General features: G+C 42.2%; 1 protein-coding gene across 1 annotated transcript in view; it reads left to right on the forward strand.

The window, feature by feature from the left end:
• The window catches only part of ATP2B3 (ATPase plasma membrane Ca2+ transporting 3), a 287,085-nt gene that overhangs the window by 205,326 nt on the left and 64,312 nt on the right, over positions 1 to 17,447 (forward strand). The window contains exon 12 of the mRNA XM_053695746.1: positions 16,242 to 16,421. Within this exon, the coding sequence (XP_053551721.1) occupies positions 16,242 to 16,421 (180 nt within the window). The remainder of the gene's footprint in view (positions 1 to 16,241; positions 16,422 to 17,447) is intronic.

Raw genomic sequence — 17,447 nt, forward strand, 5'->3', positions numbered from 1 at the left:
ACCTAATCTAAGCCCCCTAATAAAATAACAAAGCCCCCCAAAATAAAAAAATGCCCTACCCTATTCTAAATTACAAAAGTTAACAGCTCTTTTACCAGCCCTTAAAAGGGCCTTTTGCGGGGCATGCCCCTAAGTAAACAGCTCTTTTGCATGTAAAAAAAAAATACAACCCCCCCAACATTAAAACCCACCACCCACATACCCCTACTCTAACCCAAACCCCCCTTAAATAAACCTAACACTACCCCCCTGAAGATCATCCTACCTTTAGCCGTCTTCAGCCAGCCGACCACCGATGGAACAGAAGAGGACATCCGCAGCGGCCGAAGTCATCATCCAAGGGGCGCTGAAGAAGTCTTCCATCCGATTGAAGTCATCATCCAAGGGGCGCTGAAGAAGTCTTCCATCCGATTGAAGCCATCATCCAAGGGGCGCTGAAGAGGTCTTCCACCCGATTGAAGTCTTCATCCAGGCGGCGTCTTCAATCTTCATCCATCCGGAGCGGAGCCATCTTCAGACGAGCCGACACGGAGCCATCTTCTTCCACCGACGACTTCCCGATGAATGACGGTTCCTTTAAGTGACATCATCCAAGATGGCGTCCCTCGAATTCCGATTGGCTGATAGGATTCTATCAGCCAATCAGAATTAAGGTAGGAAAAATCTGATCGTCTGAAGATGGCTCCGCTCCGCTCCGCTCCGGATGGATGAAGATTGAAGACTTCAATCGGATGGAAGACTTCTTCAGCGCCCCTTGGATGCCGACTTCAATCGGATGGAAGACTTCTTCAGCGCCCCTTGGATGATGACTTCGGCCGCTGCGGATGTCCTCTTCTGTTCCATCGGTGGTCGGCTGGCTGAAGACGGCTAAAGGTAGGATGATCTTCAGGGGGGTAGTGTTAGGTTTATTTAAGGGGGGTTTGGGTTAGAGTAGGGGTATGTGGGTGGTGGGTTTTAATGTTGGGGGGGTTGTATTTTTTTTACAGGCAAAAGAGCTGTTTACTTTGGGGCATGCCCCGCAAAAACAGAATTTATGCTTACCTGATAAATTACTTTCTCTTGCGGTGTATCCAGTCCACGGATTCATCCTTTACTTGTGGGATATTCTCATTCCCTACAGGAAGTAGCAAAGAGAGCACACAGCAAAGCTGTCCATATAGCTCCCCCTCTAGCTCCACCCCCCCAGTCATTCGACCAAAGGTTAGGAAGAAAAAGGAGAAACCATAGGGTGCAGTGGTGACTGTAGTTTAAACAAAAAAAAATTACCTGACTTAAATGCCAGGGCGGGCCGTGGACTGGATACACCGCAAGAGAAAGTAATTTATCAGGTAAGCATAAATTCAGTTTTTTCTTGCAAGGTGTATCCAGTCCACGGATTCATCCTTTACTTGTGGGATACCAATACCAAAGCTTTAGGACACGGATGAAGGGAGGGAACAAGACAGATACCTTAAACGGAAGGCACCACTGCTTGCAAAACCTTTCTCCCAAAAATAGCCTCCGAAGAAGCAAAAGTATCGAATTTGTAAAATTTGGCAAAAGTATGCAGTGAAGACCAAGTCGCTGCCTTACAAATCTGTTCCACAGAAGCCTCATTTTTGAAAGCCCATGTGGAAGCCACTGCTCTGGTAGAATGAGCAGTAATTTTTTCAGGAGGCTGCTGGCCAGCAGTCTCATAGGCCAAACGGATGATGCTTTTCAGCCAAAAGGAAAGAGAGGTAGCAGTCGCTTTCTGACCTCTCCTCTTACCAGAATAGATAACAAACAGGGAAGATGTTTGTCTGAAATCCTTAGTTGCTTGTAAATAGAACTTTGAAGCACGAACTACATCAAGATTGTGTAATAGACGTACCTTCTTTGAAGATGGATTAGGACACAGAGAAGGAACAACTATTTCCTGGTTAATATTCTTGTTAGAAACAACTTTAGGAAGAAAACCAGGCTTGGTACGCAACACTACCTTATCTGCGTGGAACCCCAGGTAAGGTGAATCACACTGTAAGGCAGATAATTCTGAAACTCTTCGATTCAAACTCCATGGCGGAGCCACAGGTTTATAGACAGGCTTGATTCTGACTAAAGCCTGAGCAAACGCTTGAACGTCTGGTACCTCTGCCAGATGCTTGTGTAACAGGATAGACAAAGCAGATATTTGTCCTTTTAAGGAACTAGCTGACGATCCTTTCTCCAATCCTTCTTGGAGAAAAGACAATATCCTGGAATCCTAACCTTACTCCATGAGTAACCCTTGGATTCACACCAACAAAGATATTTTCGCCATATCTTATGGTAGATTTTCCTGGTGACAGGCTTTCTAGCCTGAATCAGAGTATCTATAACTGACTCAGAGAACCCACGCTTTGATAGAATTAAGCGTTCAATCTCCAAGCAGTCGGACGTAGAGAAACTAAATTTGGATGCTTGAACGGACCATGTATCAGAAGATCCTGCCTCATTGGCAATGTCCATGGTGGAACAGATGACATGTCCACTAGGTCTGCATACCAAGTCCTGCGTGGCCACGCAGGTGCTATCAGAATCACCGAAGCCTTCTCCTGCTTGATTCTGGCAACCAGACGCGGGAGGAGAGGAAACGGTGGGAAGACATAAGCCAGATTGAAGGACCAAGGCGCTGCTAGAGCATCTATCAATACCGCCTTGGGATCCCGGGACCTGGACCCGTAGAGAGGAAGTTTGGTGTTCTGACGGGACGCCATCAGATCCAACTCTGGAGTGCCCCATAGCTGAGTCAGCTGGGCAAATACCTCCGGATGGAGTTCCCACTCCCCCGGGTGAAAAGTCTGACGACTTAGAAAATCCGCCTCCCAGTTGTCTACTCCTGGGATGTGAATTGCTGAGAGATGGCAGGAGTGATCCTCCGCCCACCTGATTATATTGGTTACTTCCGTCATCGCTAGGGAACTCTTTGTTTCCCCCTGATGATTGACGTAAGCTACAGTCGTGATGTTGTCCGACTGAAATCTGATGAATTTGGCCGCAGCTAGTTGAGGCCATGCCTGAAGAGCGTTGAATATCACCCTCAGTTCCAGAATGTTTATCGGGAGAAGAGTTTCTTCCCAAGACCATAAGCCCTGAGCTTTCAGGGAGTCCCAGACCGCACCCCAGCCTAACAGACTGGCGTCGGTCGTTACAATGATCCACTCTGGCCTGCGGAAACATATTCCCTGAGACAGGTGATCCTGAGACAACCACCAGAGAAGAGAATCTCTGGTCTCCTGGTCCAACTGAATTTGAGGAGACAAATCTGCATAATCCCCATTCCACTGTTTGAGCATGCATAGTTGCAGTGGTCTGAGGTGTATCCGAGCAAAAGGGACTATGTCAATTGCCACAACCATTAGTCCGATTGTCTCCATGCACTGAGCCACAGATGGCCGAGGAATGGAATAAAGAGCTCGGCAAGTAGTTAAGAGTTTTAGCTTTCTGACCTCCGTCAGAAATATTTTCATTTCTACCGAGTCTATCAGGGTTCCTAGGAATGGAACTCTTGTGAGGGGGGAGAGAGAACTCTTTTTTGATGTTCACCTTCCACCCGTGAGACCTCAGAAAGGCCAATACAAACTCTGTGTGAGACTTGGTTCTTTGGAAAGTTGACGCCTGAATTAAGATGTCTAGGTAAGGCGCCACTGCTATGCCCCGTGGTCTTAGAACCGCCAGGAGTGACCCGAACATCTTTGTGAAAATTCTGGGAGCAGTGGCCAACCCGAAAGGAAGAGCCACAAACTGAAAATGCTTGTCCAGAAAGGCGAACCTGAGAAACTGGTGATGATCTTTGTGGATAGGAATGTGCAGATATGCATCCTTTAGATCCACGGTAGTCATATATTGACCCTCCTGGATCATTGGTAAGATTGTCCGAATGGTTTCCATCTTGAATGATGGGACTCTGAGGAATTTGTTTAGAATTTTGAGATCCAGGATTGGTCTGAAAGTTCCTTCTTTTTTGGGAACCACAAACAGGTTTGAGTAAAACCCCAGTCCTTGTTCTGCAATTGGAACTGGGTGGATCACTCCCATTGTATGTAGATCTTCTACACAGCATAAATACGCCTCTTTCTTTGTCTGATCTGTAGACAGACGAGAAATGTGGAACCTTCCCCTTGGAGGAGAGTCCTTGAATTCTAGAAGGTATCCCTGGGCTACAATCTCTAATGCCCAAGGATCATGTACATCTCTTGCCCAGGCCTGAGCGAAGAGAGAGAGTCTGCCCCCTACTAGATCCGGTCCCGGATCGGGGGCTACCCCTTCATGCTGTCTTGGTGGCAGCTGCAGGCTTTTTGGCTTGTTTACCCTTATTCCAGCCCTGGTAAGGTTTCCAGTTTGTCTTGGGCTGTGAAGCGTTACCCTCTTGCTTTGCAGCCGGAGAGGATGAAGCGGGGCCGTTCCTGAAATTGCGAAAGGAACGAACATTAGCTTTGTTCTTTGTTTTAAAGGCTTTGTCCTGAGGGAGAGCATGGCCTTTTCCCCCGGTGATATCTGAAATAATCTCTTTCAATTCAGACCCGAATAGGGTCTTCCCTTTGAAAGGAATGTTCAAAAGCTTGGATTTAGACGACACATCGGCCGACCAGGACTTTAGCCATAGCGCCCTGCGAGCCAAAATGGCGAAACCTGAATTTTTCGCCGCTAACTTAGCTATTTCGAAAGCGGCGTCAGTGATAAAAGAATTAGCTAGCTTTAGAGCCTTAATTCTATCCATAATTTTCTCATATGAGGTCTCCGTCTGGAGCGAGTCTTCCAGCGCCTCAAACCAGAAAGCAGCTGCAGTAGTTACAGGAATAATGCAGGCAATAGGTTGGAGAAGAAAACCTTGTTGAACAAAAATTTTCTAAAGTAAATTTTTTATCCATAGGGTCTTTAAAAGCACAACTATCTTCAATTGGTATGGTTGTGCGTTTAGCTAGTGTAGAAACAGCCCCCTCCACCTTAGGTACCGTCTGCAACGAGTCCCGCATGGGGCCAGATATGGGGAACATTTTCTTAAAAACAGAAGGGGGGACAAAAGGGACACCTGGCCTATCCCACTCCCTAGTAATGATATCCGCAATCCTCTTAGGGACCGGAAATGCATCCGTGTAAACAGGGACCTCTAGGTACTTGTCCATTTTACACAATTTCTCTGGGATCACCAAAGGGTCACAGTCATCCAGAGTAGCTAATACCTCCCTAAGTAAAACACGGAGGTGTTCTAGTTTAAATTTAAAAGCCAATGTATCTGAATCTGTCTGAGGAGGAACCCTTCCTGAATCAGAGACTTCTACCTCAGACATCAAATCCCTCGCTCCCACTTTAGAGCGTTGTGAGGGTATATCGGATACGGCTACCAAAGCGTCAGAATGCTCATAATCTGTTCTTAAAACGGAGCTATCACGCTTTGCAGGGAACACGGGCAGTTTAGATAAGAAGGCTTTAAGAGAATTATCCATGACTGCCGCTAAGTCTTGTAATGTAAAAGGGTTAGACGCACTAGAGGTACTAGGCGTCGCTTGCGCGGGCGTAACTGGTTGTGACACTTGGGGAGAGGCAGACGGGCTACCCTCGTTACCTTCAGTTTGAGAATCATCTTGGGCCACATTCTTAAGTGCAACAATATGATCTTTAAAGTGTATAGACATATCAGTACAAGTGGGACACATTCTGAGAGGGGGTTCCACCATGGCTTCTAAACACATTGAACAAGGATTTTCCTTAGTGTCAGACATGTTTAACAGACTAGTAGAGTACACAAACAGGCTTGGAAATCACTTTAATCAAATAAAAAACACAATTTGAAAAAAACGTTACTGTGCCTTTAACAGATAAAAAGAGCACACAATTTTACAAAACAGTGAAAAATGCAGCAATCTTTCTGAAATTTTCACAGTATGTACCTAAAGCCTTAATAAGATTGCACCACAAGTTTCAAAATGATTAACCCCTAATGCCCAAACCGGAGCAGCCTAAAGCCAACACCCGGTTAAATTACTACAGCACCTTGCCACAGCCTTGCTGTGGCCCTACCTGCCCTTAGGGATCAGATTTGGGGGAATATAGCTTCTTTTAGGCCCTCAAACATCAGCAGGACCCTCCATGTGAAACAGCATGAACTTATCTGCAATTCTAAGTGCGCATCTGAGGCGCGAAATTAGGCCCCTCCCACTCTACTCCGGAGCTGTGAGGCCTAGTAAATCACTCCTAAGTGACTAAAAAACAGCCATGTGTTAATAACCCCAGAAAGAACCCAAAAGGGCTTTCAAAGTGTCTTGCAAATGATTTTTACTTAGCCAAACAATCGATTGCCCTGAATAAGTGTCAACCAGTATATTAGCCCTATTATGTAAGCATTCAATTCATTACTAAGTCTGTGAACATAGCTTACCCTCCCCTCATGGGGATATTGTCAGTCTCTTCTAGCATTATCTCAGTCTTGTCTAGAAATAAATGACTGAACATACCTTATTGCAGATCACCCTGCAAACTGTTCCCCCCAACTGAAGTTTTCTGGTACTCCTCAGTCCTGTGTGGGAACAGCAGTGGATTTTAGTTACAACATGCTAAAATCATTTTCCTCTCAGCAGAAATCTTCATCACTTTTCTGCTAGAGAGTAAATAGTACAAACCGGTACCATTTAAAATAACAAACTTTTGATTGAAGATAATAAAACTACAATTCTAACACCACATTCACTTTACACTCCCGAGAGAGACCCTAGTGCTTAGAGCCAGCAAAGAGAATGACTGGGGGGTGGAGCTAGAGGGGGAGCTATATGGACAGCTTTGCTGTGTGCTCTCTTTGCTACTTCCTGTAGGGAATGAGAATATCCCACAAGTAAAGGATGAATCCGTGGACTGGATACACCTTGCAAGAGAAAGGCCCTTTTATGGGCTGGTAAAAGAGCTTTTAACTTAATTTAGAATAGGGTAGGGCATTTTTTTATTTTGCAGGGCTTTGTTATTTTATTAGGGGGCTTAGATTAGGTGTAAGTAGCTTAAAATTGTTGTAATATTTTTAAAATGTTTGTAACTTTTTTTTTTTGTAACTTAGTTTTTTTTATTTTTTGTACTTTAGTTAGTTTATTTAATTGTAGTTATTTGTAGCTAATTTATTTAATTAATTTAATGATAGTGTAGTGTTAGGTTTAATTGTAACTTAGGTTAGGATTTATTTTACAGGTAATTTTGTATTTCTTTTAGCTAGGTAGTTATTAAATAGTTAATAACTATTTAATAACTATTCTAACTAGCTAAAATAAATACAAAGTTACCTGTAAAATAAATATAAATCCTAAAATAGCTACAATGTAATTATTAATTACATTGTAGCTATCTTAGGGTTTATTTTACAGTTAAGTATTTAGTTTTAAATAGGATTAATTTAGTTAATAAGAGTTATACTATTTAGATGTATTTAATTAATATTTAAGTTAGGGGGGTGTTAGGGTTAGACTTAGGTTTAGGGGTTAATAATTTTATTATAGGTGGCGACGGTGTAGGGGGGGCAGGATAGGGGTTAATAAATTTATTATAGGTGGCGACGGTGTAGGGGGGCAGATTAGGGGTTAATAAGTTTAATATAGGTGGCGGCGGGGTCCGGGAGCGGCAGTTTAGGGGTTAAACAATTTTTTTAGTTGCGGCGGGGTCCGGGATCGGCAGGATAGGGGTTAATATATTTATTATAGGTGGCGGCGGTATAGGGGGAGCAGGATAGGGGTTACTAGGTATAATGTAGGTGGCGGCGGGGTCCGGGAGCGGCGGTTTAGGGGTTAATCAGTTTATTAGAGAGGCGGTGGGCTCCGGGAGCGGCGGTTTAGGGGTTAATACATTTATTATAGTTGCGGCGGGGTCTAGGAGCGGCGGTTTAGGGGTTAATAACTTTATTTAGTTGCGGGGGGCTCCGAGGGCGCCGGTATAGGAGGTAGAACAGTGTAGTTTAGTGTGGGTGCTTAGTGACAGGGGTATCAATAAAGCTGGGAAAAAGTCGAAGAGCAGCGAGATCGGATGAGTGATAACTATCACAGTCCGCTGCTCATCGTCCCGTACTTGGTGCGCGGCTTTTTGACAGCTTTTTTGATAACTTTGGCGAGATTATTCAGGTCCGCGGTGGCGATGGTAGGCGAGCTTAGGCGGGCGTATTGGGCCGGCGAAGGCAGGTAAGTAGACACGTTGATAACTAGGCCTCTGTGTCTATATCTAACCACTTTCTGAGCCAGAATTAGCCACTTTAAAAGTGTATTTGGATGATAACCTTGTAAGGGGATTCATACGCCCCTCAACTTCTCCTACAGACACTGGGATCTTTTTTGTGGGTAAGAAGGATGGTTCCCTTCGACCTTGCATTGACTATAGTTATTTGAATAACATTATAGTAAAGAACAGGTATCCTCTGCCTTTAATTCCAGAAGTTCTAGAGCATTTACGCTCAGCAAAAATATTTTTTAAACTTGATCTTAGAGTAGCATATAATCTTGTACATATACATAAAGGAGACGAATGAAAGACAGCATTCAGAAGACGCTACAGGCATTTTGAATGTTTAGTGAAACTTTGTGGGTTATGTAATGCCCCAGCCACTTTTTAAGCTTTTGTCAACAATATTTTAAGAGATCTGTTGGATACATGCGTGGTAGTGTACTTAGATGGCAGTCGTGTGTAGTTACCTTCTTTAGAAGTACGTTGAAGACATATGACTATGGTTGTTTCAGATTACGAGTTCACCATCTGTATGCAAAACTGGAAAAATTTACTTTTGACATTGATACTATTGATTTCCTGGGATACATTCTGGTATACAAATGGATCCTTACGTGACAAAAAAAGAAGTTCAGCATTTTATTGGCTTTGCCAATTTCTATCAGAAATAAATCAGAATTTTTTTTTGGCAGATTATTCCTCTCACAGCCCTTATACGCTTCAATGAACCATTTGTTTGGTCATCGAAAGCTGAAACAACTTTTAACAAGCTCAAGTATCTGTTCACTCAAGCCCCCATTTTCACTCATCCAGATCCTTCATTGCCTTATATAGTGGAGGTTGTGTTATCTCAATGACAACCACCTCAGAATTCTTAACATCCTCTTGCCTACTTCTCTAGATGGCTAACTCCAGCTGAAGTAAACTATGAGGTAGGGTAATCGTGAGCTGTTAACAATCAAATCTGCACTGGAAGGGTGGAGACACCTTTTGGAAGGGGCAGAACATCCTCTCATCATATATACAGACCAGAAACATTTGGAATACCTTTGTTCAGCTCAACGTCTATGCCCCCCGAAAAGCTTGTTGGGCATTGCTCTTTTCTAGATTCCAGTTTCATATTACTTATCTGGATCTCGCAACGGAAAGATGGGAGCCATGTCTTGTATGCATTTGGAGGCTCCCAAGACACTGTTCCCGTCACATTGTTTCCTTGCTACACACTCTTTTCTGTGGTCTCAAATTCAACAAATGCCTGAAGAGTAAGCTGTTCCACCTGCAGAATTCCAATGTCAAAAGAAAGATGGAATGTACTTTTTTTCAGGACAGATTATATGTACCTCCTTCTTTTTCGACTACAGATATTTTGTCTTGTTATTATGCTTTAATGGCAGGTCATCCAGGTATACACAAGACTATCCATCTACTACAGCAGCATTTCTAGTGACCTGGCTTAAGTAATCAAATTACTAAATAAAGAAATCTATTAAGTTCCTGTGGTCTTCTTGTACCTTTGCCTGTACCTTCGGCTTCAATAGCCATGGATTTTATTGTTGAATTGCCTCATTCCTCTGGTCTTAATACTATTCTCATAGTTGTTGATGTTCGAACCAAGATTGCACATTTTATTTTGTTAACCTACCTACCTTCAGCTCCAGAGACAGACTCAGCTTTCATCAAGGAGATAGATCCACAAGAGATCATCTCTGACAGAGGGGTACAATTAACCTAACAATTTTGCAAATAATTCTGTCATCTGTTATATATTCATTAATGCATACCATGCTCAAAGTAATGGTCAGGTAGAAAGAACCAATCAAACTTTGAAGCAATATCTACGATGCTACTGTACTTATTTTCAGGATGACTGGTTTCCTCTTTTGACTGCAGCAGAATTTGCATATAACGAGAATGACTCCACTACTTTTACTCCCTTTTATTGTAATTATGGCCTTCATCTAGCAGTCTTGCCTTTTCTTGCTGCATCTTCTATGTCTGAAATATCAGACTGATTACAAAGATTGAGAAATATACATACCCTTGTTCAGGAGACTATGAAAATGGCCCAAGAAAAATATTAACAGTTTGCTGATCGTAGACGTCAACCTCCTCCAGTTTACTGTGTAGGAGATAAAGTGTGGCTATCCACAAAAACATCTGAGAATCACTTGTACCTCCAAGAACTTGGGAGCCTGATTTGTGGGACCTTTTTATATTTAGCTCAGATAACTCCTGTGTCATGTCCTCAAATAATTTATCTCTAACCCTTTCCCTTCCCATACTCCCTCTCCTCCTGTCCCTGTTGTTGTGAATAGAGAGAGTGAATATCAGGTAAAATCTGTTCTTGATTCTAGGTTTGTGCCTTATTCCCTAGCAGGGGTATGGTCCTGATGAGCACTCTTTGGAGCCTGTGGTCCAGCTGCATGCATATGCCCTCATTCAGGTATTTCATTGGCTCATCCAGATTGTTTGGGAGGCATCCAGAGGCCACCTTTTTGGAGGGGGCACTGTCACATATTTTCCCTGCCAGGACAGCAGGTGTCCATGTCTGGTCATTGGGGATGTGCTGCTATGTGGGGATCACTTCCTCGTGCTCATGTGCTTCGCCTGCGTAGTTGTGTTTTCAGGTTTGGCAATGTGGCAGGTGTTCTTTCTTGTTCTCATATCTGCTATACGCGTGCATGCGCTTCTTGCCTTCCTAGTGGTAGGCTTCATAGAATACTTTGCTTATGCACTTATACAGGTAACTGCACACGTTGCTCAACTATTTGGCCAGTTTCCAGCAATCTAGCGCTTATTCCTTGTTCTCAGTCTGTTCGTATCTTTGCCTACCCTGACCTTGGATTGGTAAACAACTTTGCCTTGCAGGACACCTGCCATAACCTTGGATTGTTTAAAAACGACCTTGCCTTGCCTGCTCTTTCCCTGATTCTTGGATCTCCAGTGGTTTCCAAGTATTCTTTTGTCATTATCACTACTGTTTAAGGAATAGGGGGGTGAACTTGAGCTCGTTAATGGTGTCCCTGACACTATGTCATCTGTCAAGTCCTAGTAGGTCTACATAATGCCTTGGAATAGAAGGCTCAATCAAAATACCCTTTGCTACTACTGTATCAGATGCCTTAGAAACCCCTATTGTAAGGGTGTATCTGCATATATAACTGATAAATTAGCATGCCAGGGGATATTGTAAATCCTAAAGTCTCAACTCCATGTGGCTTCTTATTTCTTTAACCCCTTAACGACCAAGGACGTACGCCACACGTCCTCAAAAAAAATACAGTTAATGACCGAGGACGTGTGGCGTACGTCCTTGGTCTGGAAAGCAGCTGGAAGCGATCCTGCTCGCTTCCAGCTGCTTTCCGGTTATTGCAGTGATGCCTCAACATCGAGGCATCCTGCAATAACCCCCCTTGGCCATCCGATGCAGAGAGAGCCACTCTGTGGCCCTCTCTGTACCGGACATCGATGGTGGGTTTCGTTGGTGGGTGGGAGCCAGTCTGGGAGGCGGGTGGGCGGCCATCGATGGGCCGTATGATGTGGAGGGGGGCGGGATCGTGGGCGGGAACGCCGGGTGCGCGCGCGGGTGCACGAGGGTGCATGCGCGGGCGCGCGCGGGGGTAGGAAGCGGGTGGGAACCGCTACACTACAGAAAAATGATGGGAGAAAAGTGGCAGTGATTGCCAAATATATTTAAATATATGTAGATCTGAGAGATCTGGGAGGGGTGGTGGGTTGGTCTTTTGGGGGGGGCAAGCTACACTACAGAAAATTATTTAAAAAAAAATAATAAAACATGTTTTACTATAAACTGGGTACTGGCAGACAGCTGCCAGTACCAAAGATGGCTACTAATAAGTTAGAGGGGGATGGGTAAAGAGCTGTTTGGGGGTATCAGGGAGGTTGGGGGCTAAGGGGGGATCCTCCAGAGCAGCATATGTAAATATGCCTTTTTTTTATTTATTTTTTATCAAGGATAGCTTTTTTTTTTAGTACTGGCAGACTTTCTGCCAGTACTTAACATGGCGGGGACAATTGTGGGGTGGGGGAGGGAAGAGAGCTGTTTGGGAGGGATCAGGGGGTGTAATGTGTCAGGTGGGAGGCTGATCTCTACACTAAAGCTAAAATTAACCCTGTAAGCTCCCTACATGCTACCTAATTAACCCCTTCACTGCTAGCCATAATACACGTGTGATGCGCAGCGGCATTTAGCGGCCTTCTAATTGCCAAAAAGCAACGCCAAAGCCATGTATATCTGCTATTTCTCAACAAAGGGGATCCCAGAGAAGCATTTACAACCATTTGTGCCATAATTGCACAAGCTGTTTGTAAATGATTTCAGTGAGAAACCTAAAATTGTGAAAAATTTTACTTTTTTTTTTATTTAATCGCATTTGGCGTTGAAATGGTGGCATGAAATATACCAAAATGGGCCTAGATCAATACTTAGGTCTACTACACTACAATAAAGCTAAAATTAACCCTACAAGCTCCCTACATGCTCCCTAATTAACCCCTTCATTGCTGGGCATAATACACGTGTGGTGCGCAGTGGCATTTAGTGGCCTTCTAATTACCAAAAAGCAACACCAAATCCATATATGTCTGCTATTTCTGAACAAAGGGGATCCCAGAGAAGCATTTACAACCATTTGTGCCATAATTGCACGAGCTGTTTGTAAATAAATTCAGTGAGAAACCTAAAGTTTGTAACAAAATGTGTGAAAAAGTGAACAATCTATATTAATCCCAAAGAAAACAAACAAGAGTAGTATATGGAGTGAGCCTAGCCAGTTGTACTGCTGTTGAAAGTATTTGTAGGCTCAATGAAAAACTGTGTCCCTGCTGAACTTCTTCTGTGTATTCTACAAACAAATTGTGGTTCCAAGTAACCTTCACCCTATTATGAGAGTATAAATGTGCCTACAAAGAAACAATTATAGACTTAGGGCTGTAGGACTTTTCCTACGTCAGTCCTGGCCAAAAAGAATCTAGTTCTTCTTGAAACCAAAAAATAAATAAAATGTATAAAATTTATAAATACATTTGATTTTAAGTCTTAGAATGTGTAAATTTTCATAGAAATGCCATGGTTTCACATGCAAATCTCACAACTGAGTAGGAAAGATAATTGGTAGAGAAATTCCCAGTGACCAGATTAGATGATCCACCAGGACTTTAGTAAAGATCCAGGATTATTGGCTATTCAGAAAGAGAAGTCACCCAATGGAAAATACATTATTGGATGGATGAGAAGGGCATTTTCAGATGTATAGTAGTCACAATTTGACCTGGTTTAAGAATCTGATAAATCATTAAAAGACTTAGGACCAGATTACAAGTGGAGAGGTATTTAACGCTCCCGCTCGTGCGCTAGCTCCACTAGAAGTAAGTTTTTTGCGCGCATCAGGTAGTGTTTGTATTAAAAGGAAAATGTTTTTGCTCACACGCTAACTTAGAATATCCAAATCGCGTTAACGTATTCCCCCATAGAAGTCAATGGATAAAAAAAAAGTGGAAAAATCACTAACATCATACTCACTCGTACACCCGATTGCATATTCTCAAGTGTGCTAACCCGATATTAAAATATGAATATTTTACAATCCAATGTTCTTCACATAGCAGAATAGGTTCTATTTATTCATAAATACTTATTTCTACATATATCTTATGGTATTTGGTAAAATATATATCTATACCTATACCTATAGGAAAACATCAAGCAGGGGATCTGCACACATAATAAACTTCCAACTTCTGGGGTGCTCTGGGAAAGAAAAGTAAACAAATTAAATAAACAGGTCCCGCACTCTCCACTGTGAAAACACAAACTTCTTTAATTGAACTGTGACGTTTCGGGGGAGTTAGCCCCTTCCTCAGACAGGAGGAAGGGGCTAACTACCCCGAAAAACGTCACAGTTCAATTAAAGAAGTTTGTGCTTTTACAGTGGAGAGTGCGGGACCTGTTTATTTCATTTTTATATATATATATATATATATATATATATATATATATATATAAATATAGATTATATATAGGTACAGGAATATCTATTTAAAAATACATAGAACATATTCTGCTATGTGCAGATTTACAGTAAATACACAGTATAACACTTTATTAAATATGAATATTGCATAAATATGCTTTTACATGTTTTAATCTACTTATCTGCAAAGGGCTCCAATGCACTTATATATATATATATATATATATGTCCCTGACGAAACATGTTAGGCCCACGCCCATTGTGACACAAGACTTGTCTAGAGCGGCTTTCCCTTTGCTGGCTTTGAGGGACGCTTGACAGGATTTGCAGTTTTTGCAACTTTGACTGGCACAGCTTTATAAGAACAAGGTTTATCAGTGAATCAACACACGCCTGTGAATACCAGTCTGCTCTGAGCAGGCGGACAGACATCTCCGGAAATCAACCCGATCGAGTACGTTCGGGTTGATTGACACCCCCCTGCTGCCGGCCGATTGGCCGCGAGTCTGCAGGGGGCGGCGTTGCACCAGCAGCTCTTGTGAGCTGCTGGTGCAATGCTGAATACGGCAAGCGTATTGCTCGCCGTATTCAGCGAGGTCTGGCGGACCTGATCCGCACTGTCGGATCAGGTCCGCCAGACCTTCTTAAATAGGGGCCATAGTTTCCAGATCGCTGGAAACAAGAGTTAAGAAGCAGCAGTCATAAGACCGCTGCTCCTTAACTCAACCGCTCTGAGGTGGCGGATAGCAATGATCCTGATCGGATACAAAAGGGATAATTGACACCCCGAGTGGCCGCAAATGTGCAGGGGGCGGCATTGCACAAGCATTTCACACAAGCATACGCTGTCAGCATTTATCGATGTCGGGGCGGAAATGATCCGCTACAGTGTATAACATACTTCATGCAGAAAGCTCCTTTGTTTCAAGCGATCGCCGCTCTAAGCTACTAAGGCAGGCCACAGCAGATTGCTGTTTTGCTAAGAGGGGACGTTTTCGCCTCTCTGCCAATAGCCGTGCGGTAAATCCGGCTTGACGCCCTTGGGAGCCGGATTTCACTCACGCTATTTGCTAAGAGGTGGAAACGCCACCTCTTAGCAAAAAAACAATTTGCCGTAGGCTGCCTTAGCAGTTTTTCTCACAAATGTGAAGGTGGTGAATTGTGAAAAAATACGCAATTTACCCTAATAGAGGTGATTGTAAGTTGCTATACACAGAAGGCAGCACAATGTAATTTGTTTTTTATGCAGAATTAAAAAATGTTTTTAGTTTTTTTTCCAGTGAGCATCATTACTATCTATAGGAGACATATTGTCACTAGCAGGAACTGCCCCCCTTTTTAAGATAATTCCACGATGCGGACTCTACAAGTGTCGGCGTAAAAAACTACGTCAGATCCGGTGAAGTTTAGATAATCAGGCCCTAAGTGTCATTACATTGTGGTTTTATCATGCATTGGTTAATTATGCAATTCTACTAATTTTATTGGTCCCTTCATTTCATATTACTTTGATCCCGTCTACCTACCCAGGGATATAAAACAAAATTCTTTCATGATTCAGATAGAGCATGCAATTTTATCAACTTTCTAATTTACTCCTATTATCAATTTTCTTCATTCTCTTGGTATCTTTATTTGAAAGGCAGGAATGTAAGCTTAGGATCTGGCCCACTTTTGGTTCAGACCCTGGATAGCGCTTGCTGATTGGTGGATAAATGTAGCCACCAATCAGCAAGCCATGATACACATATTTTAATAAAAGTTTAGTTTTATTTTTTTGCAGACCTGTGTGATATTGAATCTCTTAGTATGCAAAAATGTATTTGAGTACTACAGATACACAAGCAGAACTCTGAGATTAACCCAATAATATTATTGTCAAGGCAATCCTAAAAAATATAATTTTTTTAGGATTGTACTATGTTACTTAAAAAAGTTCATAAAAAACGTCATTTTTTACAATTGGTGAAACATTTAAAAATGTACTAATAAAAGCAAACTCATTATCAAAATATTACTAGAATGTATTGAATATTTTCATTAAATGTTCATGTATAGGTTCCAGAAGCGATTCGAAAGTGTCAGCGTGCTGGAATCACTGTGCGTATGGTCACCGGAGATAATATTAACACTGCACGCGCTATTGCAGCCAAGTGTGGGATAATTCAACCTGGAGAGGACTTCATTTGCTTGGAAGGAAAAGAGTTCAACCGACGAATCAGAAATGAGAAAGGAGAGGTTTGTTTGTTCATTTATACGTTACATAAGCACTACTACTAAATATATTATTTTCTCATCACAAATACTTTCTAAATAAGATACACTAGTCAATACCTTACTGGACATTCACCATACATAGGGTGACAATATTGCCGCTTTAAAAAAATACATATGTCGGGGTTCTTATACAAAACATTTATTTAAAAAGCCCTGAAAACAGCCCTGACATATGTATTTTTCATATGTGTCCCTTTTTAAAGCGGCAATATGGTCACCCTAACCATACAACAAAAGTACAAAATGTATGCTTACCTGATAAATTCATTTATTTCATGGTGGTGAGAGTTCACAAGCCATAATTCCTGGAATTCAACTCCTGGCCACTAGGAGGAGGCAAAGATTCCCAAAACTCGAAGAGCACTTAATCACTCGCAACTCTCTGGTATGCTAGTCTTATATATAGCCAAACAAGGAGAAATAGAAAGGAGGAAAAAGACAAAGCAGAGAAAATGAGGTGCAAACTACTAGAACTGCAGCCAGAACAAAATTATGAAACTGGGCAGGTCTTTTGGACTCTCGCCACCATGAAAGAAATTTATCAGGTAAGCATAAATTTTGTTTTCTTCTATAAGGTGGTGAGAGTCCACATACCATTACTCCTGGGAAATAATATCCAGAGCAGTAAAAAGGCATGAAGAGCATTGTGTTGACTTTTTTTTTTTTTTTAAAAAAAGGGACTTATAAATGTATTTTGTGGCATTTGTAAGGAATTAAAACTGAAAACAATTATGTAAAACAAACACAGTGAATCGCTAACCTTAGAATGAGCTTGGTCCAAAATGCGTTGTGTGTGAAGAAAACTTAATGAGAAACACAGTGTAATCAGGTACAAAACATGTGAACATTATAATGTACACTTAGGGACCGATGTTCAAAGTATTGTCACAATAGCGCTATGTTATAAATCGATCAACATCACAATCGATATTAGAGGTGACGTTTTCTAAAGGGATGAAATCACTGTTATCAGGCAGTTTCGCCAAG

Source organism: Bombina bombina, chromosome 12 (assembly GCF_027579735.1).
Source record: "Bombina bombina isolate aBomBom1 chromosome 12, aBomBom1.pri, whole genome shotgun sequence".
NCBI lineage: Eukaryota > Metazoa > Chordata > Amphibia > Anura > Bombinatoridae > Bombina > Bombina bombina.